The sequence below is a fragment of the Anomalospiza imberbis genome, chromosome 3, assembly GCF_031753505.1.
Source record: "Anomalospiza imberbis isolate Cuckoo-Finch-1a 21T00152 chromosome 3, ASM3175350v1, whole genome shotgun sequence".
Taxonomy (NCBI): Eukaryota; Metazoa; Chordata; class Aves; order Passeriformes; family Viduidae; genus Anomalospiza; species Anomalospiza imberbis.
Window position 1 is genome coordinate 99093325 of NC_089683.1, and position 25251 is coordinate 99118575.

At 51.7% G+C, this 25251-nt stretch overlaps 2 protein-coding genes across 2 annotated transcripts; both read right to left on the reverse strand.

Moving 5' to 3' along the window:
• Positions 1-36: 36 nt before the first annotated feature.
• On the reverse strand, positions 37-5407 carry NPAS4 (neuronal PAS domain protein 4). Its single transcript, XM_068185993.1, has 8 exons — positions 3576-5407; positions 2861-3027; positions 2622-2758; positions 2325-2430; positions 1936-2182; positions 1559-1668; positions 997-1132; positions 37-679 (listed from the first exon to the last, which is right to left on the reverse strand). Exons 1-8 carry the CDS (start codon positions 3674-3676, stop codon positions 382-384), a joined length of 1302 nt encoding a protein of 433 aa, XP_068042094.1. The 5' UTR covers positions 3677-5407; the 3' UTR covers positions 37-381.
• A 632-nt stretch (positions 5408-6039) lies between these two features.
• KLHDC3 (kelch domain containing 3) lies at positions 6040-25234 on the reverse strand. The gene is made up of 11 exons (XM_068185994.1): positions 25055-25234; positions 18676-18911; positions 16253-16429; positions 13967-14082; positions 12566-12637; positions 12125-12338; positions 11761-11847; positions 10377-10485; positions 6857-6930; positions 6409-6487; positions 6040-6198 (listed from the first exon to the last, which is right to left on the reverse strand). The coding sequence occupies exons 2-11, from the start codon at positions 18827-18829 to the stop codon at positions 6132-6134; spliced, it is 1149 nt and encodes a 382-aa protein (XP_068042095.1). The 5' UTR covers positions 18830-18911; positions 25055-25234; the 3' UTR covers positions 6040-6131.
• Positions 25235-25251: the final 17 nt, after the last annotated feature.

Below are 25251 nucleotides of genomic sequence, written 5' to 3' on the forward strand. Positions count from 1 at the left end.
TGGGAGAGCGGCGTTTATTGGTTTTTTCCGGGATTTTTTTTTTGTTTTGTTTTGTTTTATTTTTTACAAAAAATCCTTCCTTTCTGATGAATGGGTCACGTAGACAAAGGCCGTGGCAATATCCAACTAAGTAGTCAATAAATGTTTTTAAGTGCAAGATGTGGATCCCTTTGCGCTGCTAGACTGAGTCGTCTTGATGCCGGATTTATCGCAGCCTAGACTAAGTTCCTAATACAAGCACTAAGTGTGTGAAACGAAGGCTTGCCATGGCCTCCAACTGGATCAGCTGCAGCTGTTCGAAGTGACCAGCAGGCTGAAAGGCGATGTGGTTACACACAGTGGCCTGCATTGGGAAAGGTACAGCCGACAGAGCAAGGGATGTCAGCATCTCTGAACACTCGACACCTGTGAGAGCACACTTGGAATGTTGCATCCTATCTTCTGTTCGAAAGGAAACCGAAGGAACTGGGGAGGGTGCAGCAGAGAGTTCCCAAGGCAGACAGAAGCATCGTCCTCGGCTTCCTCGGGACGAGGCCAGCGGCGGGGCGCGGCGGCGGCGGGCGGCGAGAGGCTGTCGGCCAGGGCGCGGAGCTGCTCGGCCAGCCGGCCGAGATCCCGGCCCGCGGGCGGGGCGGCGGCGCGGAGCTGCCGGGCGCGCAGGTGGGCCGCCTCCTCCTCCCTGCGGCGGACACGGGGTAAGAGACAGCTTGGGGACCCTGGCTGAGCGGCAGGTGCAGGTGGTGCAGCCGCCACCCCCCGAGATCCCGCTCACCTGAGGCAGCGGCAGGTGCAGGTGATGCAGCCGCCACCCCCCGAGATCCCGCTCACCTGAGGCAGCGGCAGGTGCAGGTGGTGCAGCCGCCACCCCCCGAGATCCCGCTCACCTGAGGCAGCGGCAGGTGCAGGTGATGCAGCCGCCACCCCCCGAGATCCCGCTCACCTGAGGCAGCGGCAGGTGCAGGTGATGCAGCCGCCACCCCCCGAGATCCCGCTCACCTGAGGCAGCGGCAGGTGCAGGTGATGCAGCCGCCGTCCCGCCGCGCCCACACGCGCAGCCAGGTCCAGGCGCGGTCCTTGCGCAGCACTCTCAGCACAGCGGTCCCCGCTGCCGGCCCGGCTCCGGCCCCCAGCGCTGCGGGCAAGGGAAGGGACTGCGTGAGCCGGCAGCAGGGCACGGCCCCAGGGTGCCTGGATAGCCCACAGGCTGCCCCGATGGGCTCTGCTGCCGGTCACTAGTCTGGCCCCAGCGGGACAGAAGCAACACAGAGCAGTCAGGTCCGTAGCAGTCCTGCCCTCCCAAAGAGATGGGGTTCAGGTGGGCTTGTCCCTCTTCTGTATACCGTGTCAAAGCAGGATACCTACCCCCAGCTTGGAAACTATTTATAGACATTGTATGGGGTGTGTAACCACTTCCCCGCCTCATCCTTTTTGGAGCAGGGAGTCACAATAGGGAGGGCTGAATTCCCTTTGTCGCTGCTGTCCTGAATAGCCACGTTTCAGGCATAACCAGACCATGGAGCCAGGGGACAGCACGCACATTCCTGGGTATGACACTCACCCAGGGCCCTGTGCTGGGCAGCTGCCAGGTCAGCATCCTCAGGGTGCAGGAGGCTGTACCACGACTGACCGACCAGCTCCTCCCGGTGGTAGCCTAGGTGGTAGGTGACACTGGGGAAGACAAGGGGAGTGGGGACTGAGTGCTGTATGGAGCCTGCACCGTGTCAGCAAGGAGCAGCTGCTGCATGATGGAGAATGAAATAACAGAGGTACAGAAATAAGTTGTAAATGAGGGAAGAGGTTTGGGACGTGTTTGTGAGAGTCTCAGTGCTCATGCAGTGTCTAGCCTGCATCCCACACACAGGCTTGGTGAAGGGAAATTATTCTTGCCAGCGGAGATGTACAGCTGGGGCTGTGGTGCGAGCAGGCACCCCTCACCTCTCCGTGATATCAATAAACGTCATGTCCAGGAGATGCATGCTCTGGAATATGTCATCCTGGGAAGCAGCTTCGCCATCTGTGGGGGACTGCACAACGGGTGTGCAGAGGGCCAGGAAGGCTGTGGTGGAGGGGGAGGGTGGCCAGCACAGGGCCACAAAACGCCCACACACTGCCACGACCCGATTCCCCCCATGCTGTAACCGGAAGGCCTTGGACGTGCGCATCTCACTGACAAAAGTAACTTCTGCAGGGAAACACACCGTTCAGAATGGGTCATGAGTTCCCTTGCTCTGCTCCCAGCAGGGCTGGCCCTGGCTCTCTAATCACAGCCAAGGACCAGAGCAGGGTGGCAAGATCCATGAGATGCCAGCCGAGGCCTCCCTTACCCCTGCCAGGCTCCTCCTGAGCAAGGAGGAGCTTCTTGTGCACATCCTCTCCCACTCGCCCATCCAGGATGTCAAAGACTGTGTCCCCCTGGGCAAGCAGCTCCACCTGACAAAGAGGGGGCTGCCCTCAGAGACTGTGTGTCTGGCTCAGTGGGCCCTGGCTGGCACTGCGGGTGCACAGCCTGCTGGCACCACAGCCCAGCATCTGCTGGGGCAGCGTGCTGTGCATGCAGGCAATAAAGGCACCAGGATGGGTACGGGGACAGTCACTGCAAATGCCCAGTGAGCAGGCCTTACCACGGAGAGGCCCAGGACCTGAGCCACGTTCTCTGAGATGTAGACCAGCTTGCTGTCTGCTGAGAGCACAAGCAGAAACCCCGGGAGCAAGGAGAGTAGTTCTGTGCCAAGGGCTGGTCCTGCAGGAGGAGCCAAGCCTGCAGGGAGGGGGATGAGGGTGAAGTGCTGTCTTGGATGAGGCAGGGGCAGTGCCCCACACAGAGCCAAGCAAGTGTGAAGTACAGCAGTGCTGAGGGTACCTGGAGGGAACAGCTGAGCCCCCCGCAGCCGGAGGCACACCAGGGCCATGGTGTGGAGGTAAGAGAGCCGCTCCTTCTCCTCTGCAGAGATGGGCAGCAGGGAGCGCAGCGCCTGCAGCTCCGCATTGATCTGGTCTCGGCGAGCCTTGGAAGCACTCTTGGTTGACCTGCAAAGCCAGGCACCTGGGACACGTGTCCAGGGAGGGGAAGGGACAGCATTCCCCGCCTGTCATTGTGGGAAGAATTGCGAGCTCGGGGATATGGAGTGGAGATGCTCAGCACCTGTGCCAGCTGCTGCCTCTAGGAGAGCAAACCTTGTGGGCACAGGCAGAGGTGCTCAAGCCTACGCAGGGGCACATGCTGCTGCTATGGCTGGTGGCTCTCCTGCTGGGCACCAGGTTGGACAATGACCTGTGCTTTGGTGGGGAGCCCACGTGACACAACCTCCCCACGAAACCCCAATAGGATGGAAACTGCATCGAGTGCTGGAATGTGCACCCCAGCCCAGTACAATATGCCTTTCCTCCTAAACCACCCAACATACCTCTGCCCCTCCAAATTCCTGCACCTCCTCCCCACGCGCTGGCTGGCAGTCCCACTGTGCCAGGCTGGTGTCAGCACCTTGCAAGGGCCATCAGACCCTACACCAGTTATTCCGGGGTTCTGGGAAGCCATCCCAGCCCTGAGGGAGGGCAGGAGGTGGGAGAGAGCTCACCTGAAAGGCCTCGAGGCGCTGGGCGCCTGCTTGGCCCTCGCGGGCAGGCAGCTCATCTCTGCCTGCAGTGGCCGGTGGCAGTGGCTGCAGAAGATGGTCATGCTGCTGGGGCTGGGATGGCCTGGAGCTGGCAGGGAACCGCTGCCTCCTTCGCCTCCGGCTGTGGCTGAACCTGCTGACCCTGCTGCTCCTGGCCTCCTTTTGTACCCTCCTGGGGTGCAGAGGCCAAGCCGCTCAGGGGCGAGAATTACCTCTTGTGACGCAACTCCAAACAGCTCAGGGCTATTTTTAGAAGGCAGGCTGCTAAAAATAGCCCTTGCAACCAGCTGAAATTTGAGAGGGGAAGTAATAAAACGAAGCCAGGGTCTTTAAAGCAAACCTGCTGCTCAGGAGGGGGTAGTGACAAAGGCAGCAGGGATCTCCCTGTGGGGCACACATCTGCCCAGCTCCTGCCAGCCCTGCAGAACATCCTGTGTCTAGTCTGCCTGGCTGGGAGGTGCTCTCCAGCATCACTGATGACTGACCTGGGTGCTGGGAGAAGGAGCTGATAAGCCAAGAAAATACACTGGAGACACGTGAACTGAGGTGGTGAGCAGTGTCCCGTGCTCAGGCCTGCAGTAGGTTCCTGGCAGAGGCAGGTTAGAGCCACAGCACCCCTGAACCCAAGAGAACCCTTTAAGAGAAGTGGGGTGTCAGTGACCCCTCTCCCTGATAAACCCCTTTTTTTTCCTAGAGAAGACTTCTCTCCCACAAAGGTTTGCTCTCCTAGAGGCAGCTGGCATGGGGTGCTGAGCTTTTCTGGAGTCTATCGTCTCCACTCCATGCACCAGAGACTGTAATTCCTCCCAGTGACAGCCGTTCATGGACAGAATGGAGGAGCCTCTGTGCTCAGCACCATGCAACCCAGCACAGGGACTCTGGGTGCTCAGGGGGCATTTTCTAGTGCCTGGCACCCTGCAAGGAGAGTAAGCTTGGTGCTTCAGTGCACAGCAAAAAAACTCCACCATTTATTTCACAGCTTGAGAGTGTGCCTGTGGCTGAGGCAGTGATAGAGGAAGGGAGTTAGAACCGCTGGACAACACATGGTAGGTGTTCACCTAAGTCCTCTTGGTAACCTGCAGGTGCCAAGGACCACAAAGGAGGAGCCCAGGCTGGGGCTGCTCCCCCTCAGCCAGATGTGCTGTCACAGCACACCCCGTTTCCCTCCACGTCAATGATGCTCATCGCCTATCACGGCGAGGTGCTGCCAGTGTGTGAAGAACAAGCTCTTGTCGCAATTTTGAGGCCTTCTGTTCTCTTGCCACGGGGATTTCTCTGCTCTCACGCCACTCCAGACTTCTCCATTGTGCTTGCATTGGCCAACTCCTGCAGGCTGAGGAGCCCAGGCACCTCTGCAACCTTGTGCTGCTGGATGAACCTCAGGGCAGGGGAGACAGCCTTGGCCCTCTGCCACCCAGGCTCCTGGCATGCAGCCACCACCATCTCGGCTGCCCCTGTGACTTTACATCCCACGAAACACCCTGCGTGCTTCCTTAGCTTTCTCTGCACTAGCCCCACTACAGTTGCCACTGGAGCTGCTCTTCACATCAGACACCTCACGCTGGTGGGAAAGGGCTTGAGCACAGCCCTCTGTGCCACCCAGGAAGACTGTCCCAGCCATCCCTCCACCTCCAGCCTTGAAGCAGGAAGCTACAGAGCATCCACCTACCTGAGGCAGCACAGCCCAGGAGACATACACCATTTTCCTTCTGTCCTCTTGCAGGACAGCACAGCTCTGGGCAGGAGGCAGGTACCCCATGGCAGTGCTGCTGGGGGAGCTCAGCTTCCCTTCCCCATCCCAGGCAGGGCTGTGGCTCACATTAGCCACTGCCTCCTGCTGCCACAAGCCACCAGTGGCCCGCAGCTTCAGGGAAAATCACCTGGTTCAGTCTCTCCCCTCTCATGCTTTTTCTCCCCCGGTTCATCTGCTAGGACACACAGAAACCATGTCTGCCTCACCATTTATAAAACTTCCCCCAGTTGCTGTTTTACAATGGGAGCTGGGCAGTGTCCAGCTGGGCCCAGGCCCCCACACTGGGCTCAGCTTGGAGCTGGGGCCTGCCATTTAGTGCCAGGAAGCTGTCAGTGCTGGCAGGAGCAGGTGTAGACGTTCCTGCTCTCTTGAGGCAATGCAGGAACAGTTCAGGTTGACCGTGACATCAACCCCAGGGCCATGGCTGGTGGTAAGAGTTGATTCAGGCCCTTGGAAAGTGGCTGGACACCGGACAGCACAGCTGCAGTTCCACAGGCAAAGGGAAAGGAAGCTCTACAGCCACCAGCAAGGAGAAGGGTCACAGCTGTGATGCTGGGGCCAGACAGTTTTTCCCTCAGTGGCCAGCTCTGCTTGTCCACTTGTGCTGCCCAAAGCATGACAAGGGCAGAGGGAGGCCTAGCTAGGGCAAGACAAACTGAGCTCACACATTCCTTGCTTGAAAGGGCTAAAAATTCATGCAGGCAGTGGAGCAAGAGGTCAGTATGTGGAGGGGTGAGGGCAGGGTGGTAGAAGGACAGTTGTCTTCAGCCCTGGTTGGAGACAATGGGGCGGCTGATGGTGCTGTTCGTTGTCATGGCTGAGAGCTCCCATCTGTAACACACCAAGAGGATACACTGAGAGAAAGCACAAACACAGTGCCCGGGGCTAGAGCAGCTTTGAAGCAGACTTCAGCTACAGTCTCCAGCCCAGCCCACCTCAAAGGTGCACAGTACCAAGGGCCCCAGGCAGCCCTCAGCCAGGGCTGGAACACCTTAAGGTCAGGGAGCACCCAGAGTGATCTCCCAGCAAGGCACACCACACCTGATGTCGTGGGGAAGACAGGACTGGTCCAGGCTGTACTGAATCACTGCTAGCTTACACAGCGTCTTCAGACTGGGGCCTGTGAAAAGAAAGCAGTTTAGCTACAGCTAAAGCAAACCTTGACTGGACACCATGGATGCTCCAGCATCATGCAATCAGTGCCACAGGAAACAGGGCAGAGCCTTGTCTGAAGGACAAGGCAGAGTGCACACCAGGGACAGGCTGGGGTGGCTTCTGTGCTCCCACAAGAGGTCTTGCATGCAGGAGTGCACAAAGCATGGCTGCACCTCTGGCTGCTCTGCCTTAAGCCAAGCACTCTGGTCAGATACAGCTGTCTGGCTCCAGGACATGGAGCCACAGAGGGCACACTTAGGTGCTTCACAGCAGGGCCTGCTCACAGGGCACCTTGTGGTAAGAGGTACAGGCTGGGCGGGAAGTGCTCACGTACTGAAGTCGAGGATGTAGAGATCTGAGTGATCCATCAGGTCGAATTCATCACCCATTCCCTCCTCCGGAGATGGGCTGCAGAAACCAAGCACAATGTGTCAGTCAGGGCCAAAATCCTTACACACCAGCTCGCCAAGGGCTGAGCAAGCCCAGGAATGTTCCTGGCCTGCCTGTCCCAAAGTCATCACTTTCTCAGCTCCTTGCAGAGTAGGCAGAGCTGCACAGGAGCCAGGGAGCAGAAACCCACACTATTTCTTCTGCAGGGCATGGGAGATGTGCCTCTTTTTCATGGATGACCATGATGATTCCAGCCATGAGCCTCCCCCTCACCTCACCTGTCCATCACTCCTGTTCTCATGTAGTTAAGATCTACTGCATTTATTTCAGCTTGGCCACTGAGATGCTGTAAGAGGAGTATAGAGAAAGCAGCTAGAAAACATCTGCATGGCAGGGCAAGCACAGACATTTCTCAGTCGGACTCAGGAATCACTCTGGACTCCAGCCACAGCTGAAGTGGTTGTGCCAAAATGGGGATGGCATTTCAGAAGACTGTAGCTGAGCACTGAGCAGTGCAGCAGTCATTTTAAACCAATTCAAATTTGCTGATACTCCCATTTGATGGTGGTCCTGGAATGCTAATGAGGAGCTACAACACCAGGCATTTCTAGGGAACAGACAGCCTCACCTATGGTTTCCTGCCACAGTGGTCTTGATGGAATAACCAAAGCACCTGAGAGACTGGACACTGCATCTCCTTGCACAGATAGATCAGCCTGTGCTGAAACAGGGGAAAAACACTCCCATGGCTTTGGGTTGTTTGGAGAATTTGAAAGAAAGGAAGAGTGTTTTAAGTCCTGCTTTGGTCTGTGACAAACCAACTTAAGTGTGCCCTCACTTCTTAGCTGGGACCGACCTCACGCGGTGACTCCTCGCCCCAGTGTCACTTGTTTCCCCACCCATGAGCCACCAAGCTTCACACCTCACGGGACATGAGGCAGTACCTGCTCCCCCAGGTCCCCACAACCTCAGGCCAAGCTGCAGAGCACAGCTCACTGCTCGCAGAGAAGACTTGTTGCTGATGGGACCCATCTGCCCGGATACAAGCAAGAGCCCCTTTAACTCCACCTCGTGTGCTTACCACACCACAATCTAATCTCACATCCACGTCACAGGAAACCCTAGACCATCCCTTATCTATCAAAGGAAAGCCAGCAGGCACCATGTCTGTGGCTTTAATCACCAAAAGAAAAGTAGCAGGGTGAGCCTGGAGTTCAAGACCAGGCAGCTCCCTGCAACTCCCAAGCAGCAGGGTGCAGGGCACACCTTTGTCAGCCAGAGCCCAGCAAAACAGTTAATTCCAGCTGCAAAACAATTCACCCTGCACTCAGTGACAGCCCCTATTCTCTCACCAGAGCCAGGATTCCTAAGCCTTGTCAGAGAAAACAGTCTCAAGCCAAATCTGGATAAGCATCTCTTCAGCTCAACTGTTTTATAGCATTCCTCCTCCCCCACCTTCTTCAGTGTGGATGGTCTCTGCACACTAAATTGCTGGTGGGTTTGGGAGGAAACCAGACCAGAGCCACAGCTGTGACACAGCTAATGGGAACACCAAGCTTCCTGGTCCCTTAAACGGGACACAAGTGAGGGATTGCTCCTGGCCACAGTGAAGGTCCACAGCTGGGGCAAAAAGACCAAGCTCTGGCAAGGAGTACCAAAGAAACAAAGCTTTTGGATGCCACAGGAGCAAGCAGCCTGCAGAAGTGCCTCTTCAGCAGTCTATAGGATGTGTGAATCTTGGAAGAGCAGACACAAAGGGGTTTTGCCTGCCCATCCCCCAGTACCTTCCCTAGAAAGCTGAGCCTGCCAGCTCATCCTCTGAGAATCCCTGCTGGACAGCCCATGCTGTGCGACCCCTCCCCCTCCCCAGCCAGGGGAGCACAGGTCAGGAGGCAGACCACTGGGAGTTCTCCATTACAACGACTTCCTGGAAAACTTCTTATCTCGCCAGGCAGCTCCAGAATACACCTGATAACTGTTACAGGAAGCGAGCACAGCCCACCCCCACCTCCCACTTCCCCAGCCTCCAAGACCCTTCCTCCAGCTCAAGCAGGCTGCATTCCTGGCTGCCAGCAGCTCTTCCGAGCCCACACTAGTGCTGATGAATGTGCCTGTATTGGGGTTGAGCCTGACCTAAGAAACAAGCTGAATTCTGAAGTGGTTCATGGAGAAGACAAGGCACTGTTGCATTACCTGGCAAGGGTGAACCAAACTCCAAAAAGCTGGTGTCAAATTTGTTGTGGTTTGCTAGCATTTCCCAGGAGTGCCAAGGCTTAACATCAAAGTTCAGCTGCTGCTGAAAGACAATCTACACACAGCACAGCATCTGGGACCACCCAAAACTCCCATAAAGCCCTACCAAGCCTTCTGCTGTACTGAGCAGCACCTAGTATCTTTTGAGAAGACTGGATAAACTCAGCACCTCTGCATACCTCACCTGCACTAACCACGCCCTCACAGTCACACGGACATCCTACAGCTAAGCACAACCCCCCTGAACCCCTGGAACCTGACCCTTCACTCCATCACACACTGGTATGGTCAGGTCACCAGCAGAACCTGTCCTGCTTGGTTCTCTGCCCCAAGTTGGCTTCAGAAGCATCCCAAAAAAAGCCACTGTCAAGATCCCAGAGAGAGCCCCAGAGCTTTCCAAACCATGAGGAGAGCTGAAAGCATTTAAGATGTCTCTGCAAGGTAGATACTGGCAAGCAGGACTGTGCTCTAGAGCTGCAATTTGTCGCTCCAGACAGCATAGAGTGTGTCCTGGTGATAGGCCACTTCCTTTCTTTTAGCTGCTGTTAAGGCTCTTGGCCACATCCAGCTCCCCTACACCCTGACAGTACCACTTCCAGTGTTTGACAGCTAAATCCATAACACCAGGTCCCTGTTGTGAATGGAAATGTTGCTAAGGAACACTGGTGCAGAAGGCAACATTGTCTTGTCATATGTGTAGGCTCCTCAAACAGCTCCCAGCTGAGCTGACATCGCACTGCAGCTTGGCAGCAGAACCCACACTTGCCAGTGGAAGAAAGAAGCTCTGGTGGGAGAAGCAGAGCAGCATGTAGGCAAAGATAAGTCAGTTTGAGGTCTGCTCTGGCACAACAGACTGAGACACATGTCCTTCTGACAGCAGGATCTCCTCCCTTATCCCCATGACCTCTTTACCAGAAAGCTTGAGCACTGCACAGCCCCTCCCGAGCAGCCTGTTACACTCTTCTGTCTCTACATGTACAAGATAGCTTGTCACCAGATGCTTTACAGCTTACATGACACCTTCAGTCTCTTCCAGGGCCTTATTCCAGGGGAGCCCTGAGGTACATGATTACCTACACTTGTCAAATAGGCTGACACTTGCCACGTACCTCTGAAGTCCATCTGATACAGCGTGGGTCAGAGCGTTAAGGGACACTGTGCTGAAGGGACTGGCAAAGCCTCTCATCAGGGAGCCACCTCACACAACTCACCTGGTACCTCCAAAGAGGATGATTTTGTCCCCCACTCTGCAGCAGCATTGCCGGCGGCGAGGACACGGGCCTTTTCCCTTGGGTTCAATCTTCCTCCAAGAAAGAGAAACTAACAGCAGGAAAAGAGTGCACCAGCTTGTCACAAGAGCCTGGCTAAGACCAGCTATAAGCACGTTATGAATTCAAGCAGATCACAGGAAAAGCAGAGGCCCACTACCCCACAGACACCAAATAGCCAATATCCACCCTCCCCCTTAACCTCCTCACTAATGGCTAAACATGCACTTCTATGAGGTTGTTACTGAAGTGCCACTTAGATGCCAGTCACAGTCCTGGAGCTCTGCCTGCTGAGACAGGATTTGCAGGTCATATCATAGAATGGTTTGGGTTAGAAGGGACCTTAAAGACCATCTTGTTCCAACCCCCTGCCATGGGCAGGGACACCTTGCACTAAACCAGGTTGCTCAGTGACCCATCAAGGCCTTTCACTTGCAAAGCCTGAGCACCAGGACCCACAGACTGCCATGGCAGCAGGTCCGACATCACAGGGAGCTGTACTGGGCAGAGCTGCAGGAGCAGACAGGCAGCTTCCCTTCCCCAGAGCCTGCTGCGGTCGGGATTTGGAGGAGGGAGATCCAGGAACCAGCTCCATCTGCTGGCAGACTGCGATCGCAGAGCACCCTGGCAGAGGTGCATCAGCTGCTGGGACAGCTCAGCTGCGGGAGGAGGACGTAGAGAACTGGACCAGGAGACAGCAGCCTTTGTTCTTGCTGCTCTCTGTGGCAAGGATGCTTGGGGGTGACAATGCACAGGAGTGAAACCTGCAGGAGTTCTCATACGAGCTCACAATCAGCATGGGGAGCAGCTGGTTGGCTGCTCTCAGGTAACTTTACTATGCAAAGCAATTAGCGAACAAAATGAGTCTAGACAGTGAAACATGCCTGAGGACCCCAAACCAGCTCACAGTTGACTGATATTCAGGGTACCAGCTGAAGAGCTACCCCTTCTGCTGCACAGTTTGAGCTGGAACCAAGAGATGGTGATCCTGCAGCTCAAGTTGAATGGTTTCTCCAGCTATAGTCTCTCTCTTCCCTAACCCTATCGCTACCTCAGATCTTCTCTTCTGTCAGTACTTTTGCACATTTAAGAACAAGACAAAGTTTTTCCAATGAAATATGCCTTTCAGCAATACCTCATTTTCTATTTTCTAACTGAGATTTGGAAACATCCCAAGGAGGAACAGGCACAGTAGCAAGTTGCTGTCAGAAGAGCCAAGAGCCATTATCCCTCAAGCAGTACTTCCTTGGACAGTATGTTCCTCTGAGCACTCACATGCCTGACAGCCTGGAGCACTATCACTGCAGCAAGTTAAAAACATAAATACCTGGATTGAATTTCCAGAGGTCATGGAAGTGTCTGTTCAGGCGTGCATTGTAGCCACCAAATACATATAGCTCCCCATTGTAGCTGACTGCAGGGAGTAAGCACAGACATCAGAGAGCCATCCAGAAGGTCCCTGACCCAACACCAAACACAAAGCAATGTGGTGCTGGCTGTCCACCTCTCCTTACACCACCTTCACATACAGTGGATTGCAAGGCTTTTTGGTGGGCAGCAGCTTTCCACAGAAACTGGGTTTTGTGCAACCCTTTGTAACCCACAGCCCCACCCAGCAGAGCAGACACCCCTTCTAAGGCAAGCAGAAACTTTATTCCACCATCCTCCACCCTCAGCAGACCCACACTCACAGGCTGAATGGCTCCGCCGGCCCTCCGGGAGCACGGGAGTGGGAGGGGAGTCTAGCCAGGAGTTGGTTTCTGTATCAAACACCTTAATGCGGTTACAGTAGATCTCGTTGTTAGAGTGAAATGGCCCAAAACGATCAGCTCTGCCACCAAACACGTACATCTTTGTTCCAATGATGGTAGCTGAATGAAAGTCTCTCCAGCGAGCTGGAGTACCCTGAAGGACAGAGTAAAAAACAAAGACAAAAGAAAGAGTGCAGATTAGCCAGGGAAATAACACATCTTGATGGGGAAGTTGGGTGGCTGCCTTCTCCTGGAGAACTTCCCATCCTGTAGATCCCAGCCACATCAGCCAGAAGCTGTGAGACAAGTGTGGGCAGCTACCCCAGAGAATAGCAGATGCAAAACTTCCTCCACAAACCAGAGGGAAAAACAGACACTGACCTTGGCAGAGATTAAGGTCCACGTCATGTTTGTGGTGTCCAATTTATGGATATCATTTGAAAAGCAGTCAGCCTGGAAGACACGTGAGCAGCTTGGTCACAAAGGGACTGAGAAGTCTGGTCACATCCAGCCCCAGAAAGGATGCTGCCCTGCAGACCTGGAGCATCCCTTTGGATTCAGTACTTCCTAAGAGACAAGGTGCTTGCTCAGGCAGCACTTATCACTTAACAAGAGGAAGCAAAGCCCATTTCTTCCCAAAGGTGTCCTGTCTCTTCCTGCAGCTTTCCCATTTATTTGGTGCTCAGTTCCTCCCCCTAAGGCTGTCCTGCACACAATACATTCATGGTAGGAGCCTGCCTCCTCTCCATGTAGCAGCAGAAAAAAGAGGCAGGACAGTCAAACTGGCTCTGCTAAGGCCGTCTAACGAGACACAGAAGCTAAGGTTACTTCTGGGAAGCTGAACATCCAGGAGCAAATACACTCCAGGTTCTGAGGTCCCACAAAACCCATCTGGCTGCCTGGAAAAGATTGCATTCACACAAACAATGTGGGCTCCTGCTCTTCCAGGCAAGGTAGAGAGCAGCAAGACAACCAGAGGTTTATTTGGTCTTGGTTAAAAAAAGGACACATCTGAACCCCTCCTGCTGCTGTAATCAATATAATGGATTTGGCTATCACCCTCAGAAAAGAAGGACTAACCCAGAGACTTCTGTAACAGGGCCCCACCTTTCTTCCAAACAAACAGATGTGACTTTGCACACTTTTCTGGAATCTGGTGATAGGCTGGAATTATATTTACCCACTTCTTAAGATAAGATCATAAGGATTTGCTAAAAAGAGCATTAGGTACACTGACAGCTATTGCAGGATGAACTTTGGCTCAAGGTATTCTTAATGGGAAGGCAACCAAGTGTTTGCTGAAAGTGATCAGCAAGACGTCAGAGCAGGAAGAGACTACAGGGAACATACACCAGACTAGGACAAAACCTCACAGCAACACTGCAGAAAGTGATTTTCCTGGCTCACTTCTGAGCCAAATTAAAATAAATGCAGATCAGTACATACTTATTAAAAAATGTTGTGTATTTGTATATCTACATTTGGCTGAGAAATGTGCCAGAAAAAAAAAAAAAACAAACTGTATTTTTACCTCTTTGTGGTAAATATGTTTTGTGAAAGTAAAAAAAAATTCCAACACTTTTTTGGACTTGCTTTTCTAATTATCTTCTCCACAAAACAATTAGCATAACCTGGGTACTAATGCCATAACTTTGCTAAGTTACAAAATGACAGTGGCTAGGAATACAAATACGCCCCCATGTCCTGCCTCTATCAGTGTCCTGGGTATCAACACCCTCTTGCCCAAGGGCTCACCAATTAACAGTCACAGAGACTACTCACCAGCTGTTCATAGCCTCCAAAGATAAACATGCTCTTTGCCAGGACACAAGCTGAATGCCCATCTCTTGCCCCTGGGACCATTCCAGACACTTTTGGCGTGAACCACTTGTGTGTGTCTGAAACAAAACAAGAGGCAATGCTGAGAAAACACAGTAGGTGTTGGAGTGGGATAGTTCTATTACTACTGTTCTTAATTTCTAAGGCAAAAATCATTCTCGCTTTCTCACACAGCACCTGTTCTGCCAGGGAGGCTGCAAGCTTCTTTGGGCAAGGCTACCTGCCTGAGCCCCAACAGAGGGACACAGTGACAGAAGCCTCAGCCTCTGGGCATGGCCACCAACTGCCAGAGCTCACATTTTACATGTGAGTAGTACAGCACGGCTTGAACAATGTTACTTTTACCGAATCTCTTGCAGAGTGTACTTGTGAGTCACTTATCAACTCAGCATTCAGACTTTCTATTACAATGAAGCAATAATGCTAAGTGGCTCAACTGACCTCATGGTGTGGAGATGCTCAGTAACTGAGCATGACTGAGGAAAAACAGCTCTCAAACCCAGATAGAAATAATTTAATCACAAGCTCTCCATGTTAGCTGTTGTGCATATCTCCACCTCTGCAGTGCAGCTCTCCCTGTCTTATCTGCTCCACTCATTACAGTCTCATCCCCTCTTCCTCACTTTCCACCCTTCAAAATGCTCACTGTGAGCCTGCACCAGACAGATTCAGCCCCTTAGCCTGCACACTCCAGGGGCTGGCTTGATTTAGAAGATGACTTAAAATCCTGCCAGAGCTGTTCTCCATGCCAGGGCAACATAGAGCCAAGCTAGCAACTCACTGCCAAGCGCAAACAGGCACCTGGCCCAAGAGCTCTGAGAGGCACAGATAAGCCTCGAGGCTGCAGGAGACATTCCCCCCACCCTCCCTAACGGCTCTTGGCTGCCAAAAACAGTGCTTATTTCAGAGAGTCGTAACACTGGAGCCAAAGCATGAGGATGACTTCCCTGAACTTGGCCTGCGGACACAACTGTCCACCTATGCTCCATCTGGCACCACACAAAGGGTCTTGCAAGGTCAGCAGAATCCCTGGTGAGCCTCTAGTGAGACAGCTCAGGGCTATCGAGTTCCTTTTCTCCCTGGGGCGTCTTCCAAACTCAGTCACACTGTATCAGCAACAGCTCACCCAAGTGCAGCATGTTAAAGTAGAGATGGAAAAGACCTCAATTTGGGATCTGCTCAACACTGCAGGGACAAAACTGCACTCAGACAGGACTTTATTTAGCCTGATATGACTCCTACAGTGGAACTTACATTACAGACATGGGGCCGTGACTGCCAGCCTTACTTTCCAGGAATGGCAGGCCTGTGTGTACAGACAGCTGCAGACGGTTTGGAGAAGGACCTTCTGTTAATTTTCACTTAATGCTAAAGCACTGGAGCTGCCAGGGGGACTAGGCAGGTCCCACTACAAAGCCTCTGTGTAGGCAGAGGTTTACTGGTGGCTTCTCAGCTGCATGTGTCAGGGGAAGGAAGGGGAAAACCCTGTGCCACAAGCTGTAAGACATTTCCTGGTAAAGAAGAGATCCCTTGACCAAGCACCAGAGCAAGCAGTTTCCTTGCAAGTTCAGCAAGACAGTTACTGGCCAGTATTTAGAAGGACTTGCATCCAGATAAACTCCTTTTCTTTCCTGACACTTGTGTCCATGCAGCTCCTTATGGCGCCTTTTCTCCAGAGGTACTCCAGCAGTGCTGTGGAGAAGCCAACCAAAAGGCTCCAAAGAAGTTTATTTTTCAGGTTTATCTAACTTGACTTATGTCTTCCCTGATTTTGCCATCCTGTCCTGGACTACTCCTGTGCTTTATTCCTCACTCTCCTTCACGCCTTCAGAAGGAAGGACCACACTGGAGAGGAACCACAATCCTCAAGAGCCCAGCCCCTTCTTGCTTCAACCTTCAGCCACAATTAAGGAATACTACATCACACAGAGAGAACACTTCAATTATAGTTACTATCAGAGAGAGCACACAAAGCTGATAGAAAAATTAAAGCCATTTTCATTGTTAGAAAAGATCAGCAACCTCTGCCCAAAGTCTTTTACAGAGATTTAAGCATGCAGACACAACGGCCACCATACTCCACTTCTAAAACTGCTGAAACAGACAGTGACACCATTTCCTCCAGACTGTCACCGAGGGACAAGAAAACAAGTTGGGGAGCAGAGTGGGGGGCAGAGAGGTCCGATCAAGAACAGCTGTGACAAGGAACAGTGAGAAGCTGGAACTTACTGACATCGAAAGCATAGAGCACATTGCAGGCTCCCTCCGTGTCGTTGCGACCACCCCAAATGTAGACGGTGTCGTCGATGAGCACTGCTGAGTGTCCATACCTCATGTAGGGCACCTCCCTCACGTGGTCTCGGCTGTTTGTCCACACTGGAGGCAACTTGATCCAGCGCAGAGACACTGGAAACACAAGTTTGAGCCCATGTCAAATGCTAGGCCTGCTAAATTGCTCACAGTTCATAACCCATCCTGTGTGGTGCTTTTTACCCCGTGACAAGGTGCAGAAGCAGTCGAGTAAACAAGAGAAAGTTGTGTCTGAGCCCGAGTAGTAGCTAGTTAAGAAATATAGCTCTGGAGGCCCAGAGGACAAAAACAGGCTCTGTTCTACAACAATTAATTGAAAAGGTTTCCATTCTGGCTCATCCTAGACTGTGAGTGAAGGATACAGCACACACACAAACAAATAGGGAAAGAAAAATGAGAAAGTACAGAGGTGACCATGAATGCAGACACTACTTCAAGCTGGTGAGATTGCTGAAGATACTCAAAGCTGGAGGAATGGGCAGCACAGGAATACACAAGGGAATACCTGAAGGCATCACTTGGACTTGCAGAAGCACAGTTTAATTAAAGCAACCCAGCAGTTTTGTAGGAACAGGGTTTGTTTGCTTTTGTTTTGGTTTTCAAGCTATAGAGGTGGCCGTCTGCCTCCTTTACCCCCATCTGTATTCAAGTTCTCCCTGCTAACCTTGCATTACTAATAGGAGTTCCTTGGGATTACAGGTTCCCCTTCCTGTGTGTCATATCCAGCAGCAGCCAGAACAGTCAACAGGTATTACAGGGTTTAATGACAGTGCAAAAGTCACAGTAAGGGTTACACAGCCATTACATAACAGGATCAGTCACCCTCTTTCTACCACATACAGCCTCCAGGTTTGTTTTCTACAGGGAGCTGATACAAAATATAGCAGAAAACAGTCTGCAGTTCCTCTGAAATACTAACATAGGGAAAGGGAAAAGTCAGGCATCTCAAAAGGTGGGCATCTACCCCACAGGCACTGAGGCACAGGGCACTGAGGAAGCACATCCAATGCTTAAGTCAAGCTAGACTGGATGCTTCCTACCTAAAACATAGTCTTCATCTTTGGAAGACTGACAAGAGATCATTCAAAATCTGGTATTCTTGGCTTTAGCACTGCCACCTGACAATGCTAGCTGAGCAAAGGCTTGGGAAGCTACTGTCACTTCCCATGTGGTGGCCGCAGCATTCTGACACTTTAATATCTGGGAGTGGTAAGAGGGAAAGACAACAGAAGAGCATTCCTTTCAGGCACAGTCACTATGCTTCCCCAGAAGAGTGCTCTACTTGGCACGTTCTACAACATTCAGCTGTGTTGACTGTGAAAGGCCAGTCCCTCTGGACAGAGGTGAAGGTGACTGTTCACAGGATCCTGAGCTACACCCCCTCTACACTTTGAGCAGGTCACCTTGGCAGCCCTCTGTAACCAATGCTTTTATCCCTGCTGCACATCAGTCTTAAAGGAGTGAATTACTGCATCTTACAAACTAAGTTTGTCTACATGTGGGTGTTTGCAGAGCATTCAGCATGCTGTCCAGCCTCCAAAACTGGTCACTGGTTCTCTGTTCTTGGCTTTGTTTAACTGGAGCCACCCAAGCATCTGTGCAGTTTTTAATCACCTGCCTAATTACAGGGAAATACTTAATGGACCAGCTCAGTAACCTCTTCAGTTCAAGGAGCACTCAATCAAGAAATACAGCCTGTGCCAGCACAGCCATGACTCCAACTCAGCCTCATGACAGGTACTGGTTACCCTACACAAATGGCTCCAGTTGCAGATGCTTTTCTAAGCTATGTGTGAATCTGCACGATAGCTGTTACCAAAATGGGATGGCCTCCCTCCTAGCCACATGCCCCTACTTACCCCATCATGCTGGCACCAGTTGTCAGCTGCCCCCACAGGGAAACAGCTCAGATGTCTACACCTGGAATCTTAACTGAGTGCACTGGCTCACACCCTACTCCTTCCACACTATGGGCAGCTGAACATGGACATGCTGCAAACTGGAGGGGGGACCTGAGCCAGCTCGATATCACTTAAAGAGCACCTGGCTGAGTTTGTGTTCACAGAGAACAAGGACAAACCAAGCCATTGGCTCTGTGACTACTTCAGTAAGTCCTTATGCTAGCAGTCAGATGGACTACAGCCCCTCTGTGTCCTGCCCCTGAAGCTGAAAATGCAAGGCTGCACAAAGAAAGAGGCTCCTACCTACTCTGATAACTTTTCCTGGAAATTAAAAGTTAGACAGCATGCTACAGGGTATAACATGCCAGGCAGCAGCAGATAAGAAAAGCAATAACTGAGCCCAGCAAGGAAGCCCTTTGTGCCCCACAAGGACACCTCTACCTGCGTTGAAAACGTGGACGTCGATCTGCCGCAGGGTCTCATAGTCCTCTCCAGAGCAGTACCCACCAAAGGAATAGACCTTGTGCCCGACAGCCACGGCCGCGTGGTTCACCCTCCGTGGCCCACCTTCCAAGTGCACTGCCCACCGTAGCATTCCTCCCTGCAAGCCAGGCGGTCTTCAGGGCCCCCAGTGCCACAGCCACATGCTTCCAGGACCACCGCAACGTCACCTGGCTCTGCAACACAGACACGATGCCAAAATAACAAAATCCATCCTGCACGTCTTCCTATCTTCCCTGAATGCCTGCTGCAAACATTACCTTAATGTACCCTCATTCACCCGCCTCCCAATTGGAAACATTCCTCTTGGGAAGGGGACACAGAGCAGGGCTCAGAGGAGCAAGCAGAGATGCCCTTGCACACAAAACCCCTCAGGGTGGCTGCACAGGCAGCCCCAGCCAAACACCTTTGGCCTGGCCACACACACGTCATGTACATGTCACAGCCATTTGTCTGCATGAATGAAAACACACAGTGAGAGCCAACAGTGCAGGTGAAAAGAACAAACCCAGAGTGAAGAGCGTGCTCTTTGGACCAGTTCTGAGAAACAAGAGAGAAAAAGATTAAAACAAAACACCCAACAAAAAACCTCCAAAGGACCACTCCTACATAAAGAAACCAACTTCCTGTTATGGGGGTGGGTGACAGCATTAGCATTTGGACTCACTGACTTGAGCATTAGGGTTCAATCTAATTAGACACAGGAGAGCAGAAACCCTCTAATCTAGGTAGAAAGCTCTTTGCTAATGCTCAGAAAAGGTCTTTTCCTCCCACAGCAAACCCAGGCATAACTATGAAAATTCTGTAGCATCACATCTTGTTAGGCAACTGATATTCTTCATTCCTCAAACAGATGGCTTAGATCATATCTTAGAAAAGTCACCACAGCTGATTCTTGCAGAGATTCTCCTTTGGATCTAAGAATCTAGAGCAGAGTCCTGCCTGGGTGCTTCTGAAACAGCAGGTCAGTTTGATTTTTAACAGCTTTCTCCTAGCTGAAAAACAGCCATTAGAAGAGATGTCAGTGTTTCAGACAGCACAAATAAAATTCTTATTTTATTTTTTGGTTCCAGGTTATTGAAAGATTCAGTCAGCATTTTCCCATCCCACAATCAGTTTTGGCCTTCGCAAAATTCAAAGAAATTTGGGGATGCCTTTGAACAAGGACTAAATTCCTACACATAAAATTCCTACTCTCTGCCCCATTTCATTTTGGAAAGTAGTGAGTTTTGGCAAGGAGGATTTCCCTCCTGTTTCAGAAATAGCTAGAAGGCATCAAGGGGGGCAGTGACATGCTGCTCTGCTCCAGTTGGCCACCCCCAGCCCTTCAGTCAAGTGGAATCACTGCTCACAAGGAGGCCCATCAGCAGCCTGACCAGCCCAGCGCCCAGCCCACCCACACACTCGCATTTTATCCCCTCCTGCGGTAAGAATAAGAGATGGCACCAACAGGGAGCTTCTGGCATGAAGCAGAGCTTAGGCTTCCAGCTTCATCCGCTGACTCCACAGACAGTTCAAAACCATTCAGTAAACAGTCACCTCATTCCAGAACTCCCAAATGTCATAAAAATTTGAGTAGCTTCTTTTTAAAGTTTTTTATTTTTTGAGTTGTCGTCATGCTCTGTACATAAATGTTACAGTGACAGGACATGTGCAAAGCCCAAACAGAGATCATCCTGCAGCCTTATTGTAACAGGAGTCTCTCCTGCAAACCTGCCTGTTCCTGCAGCAACCACCCTAACCTAAACTGCAGTCAGTAACCCAGAAAGTTGCAGCAAGCTTTGCTCCAGCAGGGAACAGCCCCCATCTTCTACAGACTATGCTTCAATTTCAGATCTAGCAGGATTTTTCACTTAAGCAACTATTTTTTTTTTTAAGCCAGGCAGCACTCTTGTATAAGTCCTCTGCAAAGCTACAGAACAGATGAGTTTCCATGGAACCCACCAAAGTCACCTTCCAAGCTATTTTGAAGACTTCACATATCTAAATCTGTTTCCTGCCTCAGTCACAAGTTATTCCTGAAAAATCTAACCCATGTTTTCCTCATAATCTCTTCTTGTTTAAGTGATTCTGTTAAAGACTCCTCAAGGAGCTTAACTGGTCTTTATCACCAGCATCAGTATTTTCAACATCCTTCAGACTGAGCCCAATCCAGGAGGACCAAGAGGATGAATCTCACTTCCTAGCTCTCTGCTTGGTTCCTTCTGAGGTAGAGGAGCAGAGCTGCTTGGCACAGCAGGCAGGCATTGTACCAAGGCCCCTGCCTTTTTTGTCAGAAAGGCTGGGAAAACTCTTCCTCACCCTTGGGACTTCCCTTGAGCCAGGTAAGAGGATGCTGGTCCTGTCACTGTAGCCACAGGAGCTGGCTACCCTGCCCCAGCACTTCTGCTATTCCCATCAGAAGGCACCTTATTCCAAGAGGTTAAATCTGGTCCACAGCAGCTCCAGGCCCGATCCCTGGCACTGCAAGAAAGATACTGAGGTTGAAGCAACAGTGTTGAAATGCTGTTTCCTACAATTACTGGGAAAGTTTTTCCCCAAATGAGTGCTTTCCAGGTGACTGGCAGGTTTGGAGTGGTGGCAAGGGCAATGGGATGGAAGTTGGCTGTGCTTCACCTTGGCTCTGTCTGGGGATACCCCTTTAGAGCAATCACAGAGCTTTGCCAGCACAGCCTCCTGCTGCCCCTCCTCAGAGCCAAGAAAAGCAAACACTCATCTGAACACTTCATGAAGAAAGAATGACCAGAAGTGTGAAGTAATCTTTACAGGGTCACGGGAAAACACAGGGTTTAACAAGCTGTCAGGGATTTTCCAAACCCAAGTGCTCTTCTCTACGCTGTAATAAAAGCATTAATGCAAACTCCCATCTTCCCCTTCTGCCACTGGCCACAACCCTACCCTGGAACTACCACATCTTCCTGCACCAGGCAATTTTTTGCCCCTTTTCAGCTGCACACAGGCCCAGCCTCTGCTCCTCCCCGCACAGCCTTGTCTCCTGAGGGTGCCTCCTCTACTCTGCCCCATGCTTTCTATGCCCAGCTCCAGATTCTCCTCGCCTGCCTTATTTGCAATCGTTTTCTTAGACCAATCTTCTGTCCCAAAGCATTTTCCTCCTCTGAGCCCCCTCTGTGCACTATCTGCAAATAGGAGTTAGACACACATTTTGGGAAAAAACAATATTTTCTGTCATATAACTATGGACACTGTTGAATTCAAGTTTGATTTCAACCATTGATTTTTCCATTTCAAGTTTGATTTCCAATGATAATTTTTATTATATAAATGAGGACATAAATAAACCACTTTTCAGTCTTATTCCTATGAGGATCTCTTAGTAGGAGAAGTGCACTTGACATTAAGCTACACCTTAGATTTCTTTACAGATCACAGAGGACACAGCCAAGGAGAGAGGGAAACACAAAACTGATAAGAAACAATTTACTAACAACTTCCCCCAACTGTACAATATTAGATTAAGTAAAATACATTCTGTGGTTTCTCATTTAGGACACCAGCAACAGTGACGTAGATTATAAAACACAAAAATATTGATAAGACAGAGGCAAATTGTATTAGAGAACTGGGAGGGCACTGCAAGATGAGGCACACAGAATCACAGGTTCTGCTCAAGCCACCGCTTGCTTCCACTGCCTCATGTTAGATCCTCACTTCCACTCTCCAAAAACTAACAGATCTCTTACTTCCAACCATGCAATCTCCACAACTCCCCATTTCCCTGGTCTGCCATGATCTATCCAGAAATACAGTAAGGCACAGGGGATGCAGAGAAACTTTGAAACCCTGGTAGGTCCTGTCATTAACCAGGAATAAGTGCATTTCTAAAAATCAGGACATGCTTCACTTACTGGTGAAGTACCTGATGCTGGTGATGCTGGAAATTAAGTGAGAACAACAGTGCATTGTTCCTCTGCCACAAAGCACCAGGAGCATTTCACTGCTAAGCCAGGGAACAATCAGATTTAATTCAGCTCTACATTCTTCCAATACAGCACCTGTAGACAGCACTCCCATATCCCTGCTTGTGCTGTTGCCTGAAGATGCTCTTAATGCCTGCAACAACCTTCATCCCAACTGCCCCAGTTTACACCTAACAAGAGCCTAACAGCACAGCATATGGACATCTGAGATCAACAAAAGTATCACTCAATCTCTCACTAACATATCTTCCAAAACTGTTGTGGTGACTTGAGCATTGTGGCACAGATAGAAAAAAAATCCCCAAAACAACAACAAAAAACCAAACCAGGTTTTAGTCAGATTTTTCACTTGTTTGTTCTATTGGGTTTAGGTTTAATACTTTCAAACCCTACAATTAGTTATGAAAATACTTCATTCAAGATAGAAAGATACTGAGCATCTCCAAGTACAGTAGCCAGGTGATGATCTTGAAACAAACCCATATATCCTTGGATCCACTTCTTTGCTCAAAGGGAGCTCACTGGGCTCTCTCACTTCTCTCTGCACACAGAAGGAAACCTAGAGCCATTTCTAAAAGCTGCGCAGATTAGCCTTGCTGCATCCAATTCCCAAAGCAAGGGGGAGAAACCCAGCAGCAAGTGGCCTGGATTTTCAAGGACTCATTCTGTCACCCCCAGAATTACAGCAGCACCCCAAGAAAAGCAGCCTACTCTGCAAAGCTGCTCCAGAGAGCAAATCCTACCGTGTGGCTGCCTCAGTCCCGTCTCCCAAAAGACACCAGCCACAAGGTTTAGTAACCCTTAAAATAGCCCAGCCAGTTCACAGCAGTTCATATAGACCGTTCTATTTCAAGCACATCCAACATACTGTTAGAGATAACATGAGAACAACCTGCTTTCTTCACTTGTGCTTGACATTTATCTAATGCTTGGAGCATTTGTGCTAAGGCAGTGTGAAACTGCAAGCTTGCACATTCAGCAGCTCGGACACTCACAATGCAATTCCAGCCCCAGTAAATTAGATGGTGCTAGAACAGCCCTTGAGCTCGTGAACTGAGCCTGCTCTGGAAGCTCATGTTAGCCACGGGAATCACAGACCATGCTGCTCAGGCACAAATTTATCCCAGTGGCCCCCTACAGCCAGCCTCACCACCTCCTTATTTTTCACCAAATATTTTGCCCACTGCTAACTTACTTTTGCCTAAAGCTTAGCTGAGATTCTACTGAGCTGGCTTCTATTCTTCACCTTGCTTCCCAAACCCCAGCTTCTCTATGGAGTGTACCTAAGCTTTGGAGATACTGCTTGATCCCCACTTCCCCATCAGGAATTTGTCACAGCCTATTAAGCTGCTTCTGCCGTGCCACGGGAAGCTCAGGAAAGCTGAGCTGACAGCCAGTGGGGCATTTCTTGCTTTACCCAGGGCTACATCAGCTTGTTTCTCTGCCTCGCTGTTACAGTGACACTGATCCCCAGGCAGAGTCTACTGGGCTTGGCCCCACACAGGGCAAGCTCACAGATGCCAGCCTTCCCTCTGCCTGGCATACAGGACTGGGGAAGACCAGGCATGCAGCTCCACAGCAGCCACGACTGGGTGAGAGAATAAATGGTGTGGAACCACACGAGCCCACAGGATGGAGAGAGAAGGTGCAGCAGAGATCATGCCAGGGCAAGAGGGCAGCCTCCCTGACACAGACCTGTCGGGGAGGATAGGGATGTGTGGGGTCACAGAATCCTTTAAGGATGGAGAAGACCACCAAGATCACAGAGCCCAGCCATTAATCCAACACTGCCAGGCCCACCACTAACCCATGTCCTGAAAGTGCCACATTTACAGATTTTTTAACACTTCCAGGGATGGTGATTCGACCATTTCCCTGGGCAGCCTGTTCCAATGCCAGACTACCCTTTTCGTGAAGAATTTTTTCCTAATATCCAATCTAAGCCTCCTCTGGTGCAGCTTTAAGCTATTTCCTCTCGACCTGCCTGGGAGAAGAGGCCGGCCCGCACTTGGCAACAATCTCCTTTCAGGCAGTTGTAGAGAGTGACAGGGTCTCCCCTGAGCTTCCTGTTCTCCAGGCTGAAGATCCCCACCTCTCTCAGCCGCTCCTCATAGGACTTACTCTCTAGACCCTTCAGCAGCTCCTCTGCCCAACTCTGGACACGCTCCAGCACCGTTGGCCGCCCCTCCCCGCCCGAGCCCCTCTGTGCCGCCCCGCGCCCCCACCCGCGGGCCCGGCCGAGGGCACCCGGGCAGGGCGGCGGCCCCGCGCCCCCGGCCCTCACGGAGGGGCTCGGCGGTGCCTACCGGCCTCACCCTCCTCCAGCCTCAGCACGGCCCCGCCGGCTCCCTGCGGCCCCGGCCCCGGCCCCAGCCCCGTACCTGTGCCCGTACAAGGAGCTCCGACAGTCCCGCTCCGACGGGAGCTCCCGCCGCTCCCTGGGACTTGTAGTGCGGCGTGGCCCCGCCCGGATCCGCGGGCACCCCTCCCCGCCAGAGTGGCGCGGCCTCGACAGGCCCTTCCGCGGTGCCGGGCCCCGGCCTCCCTCAGGGGCGGCTCCCAGGGTTCCCCGCCCTGC

Bases quoted from the DNA above. Each gene is read 5' to 3' on its own strand.
- KLHDC3 (XM_068185994.1), bottom strand. From the start codon at position 18,829: ATGCTACGGTGGGCAGTGCACTTGGAAGGTGGGCCACGGAGGGTGAAC. The intron at 16,430-18,675 runs GTAGAGGTGTCC...TTGTGTTTCCAG, and splicing joins CGTCCACGTTTTCAACGCAG to TGTCTCTGCGCTGGATCAAG. The intron at 12,339-12,565 runs GTCAGTGTCTGT...TCTGTCCTTCAG, and splicing joins GGACCTTAATCTCTGCCAAG to GGTACTCCAGCTCGCTGGAG.
- NPAS4 (XM_068185993.1), bottom strand. From the start codon at position 3,676: ATGACCATCTTCTGCAGCCACTGCCACCGGCCACTGCAGGCAGAGATG. The intron at 3,028-3,575 runs GTGAGCTCTCTC...CTGGCTTTGCAG, and splicing joins AGCGCCTCGAGGCCTTTCAG to GTCAACCAAGAGTGCTTCCA. The intron at 2,431-2,621 runs GTAAGGCCTGCT...CCTCTTTGTCAG, and splicing joins AGGTCCTGGGCCTCTCCGTG to GTGGAGCTGCTTGCCCAGGG.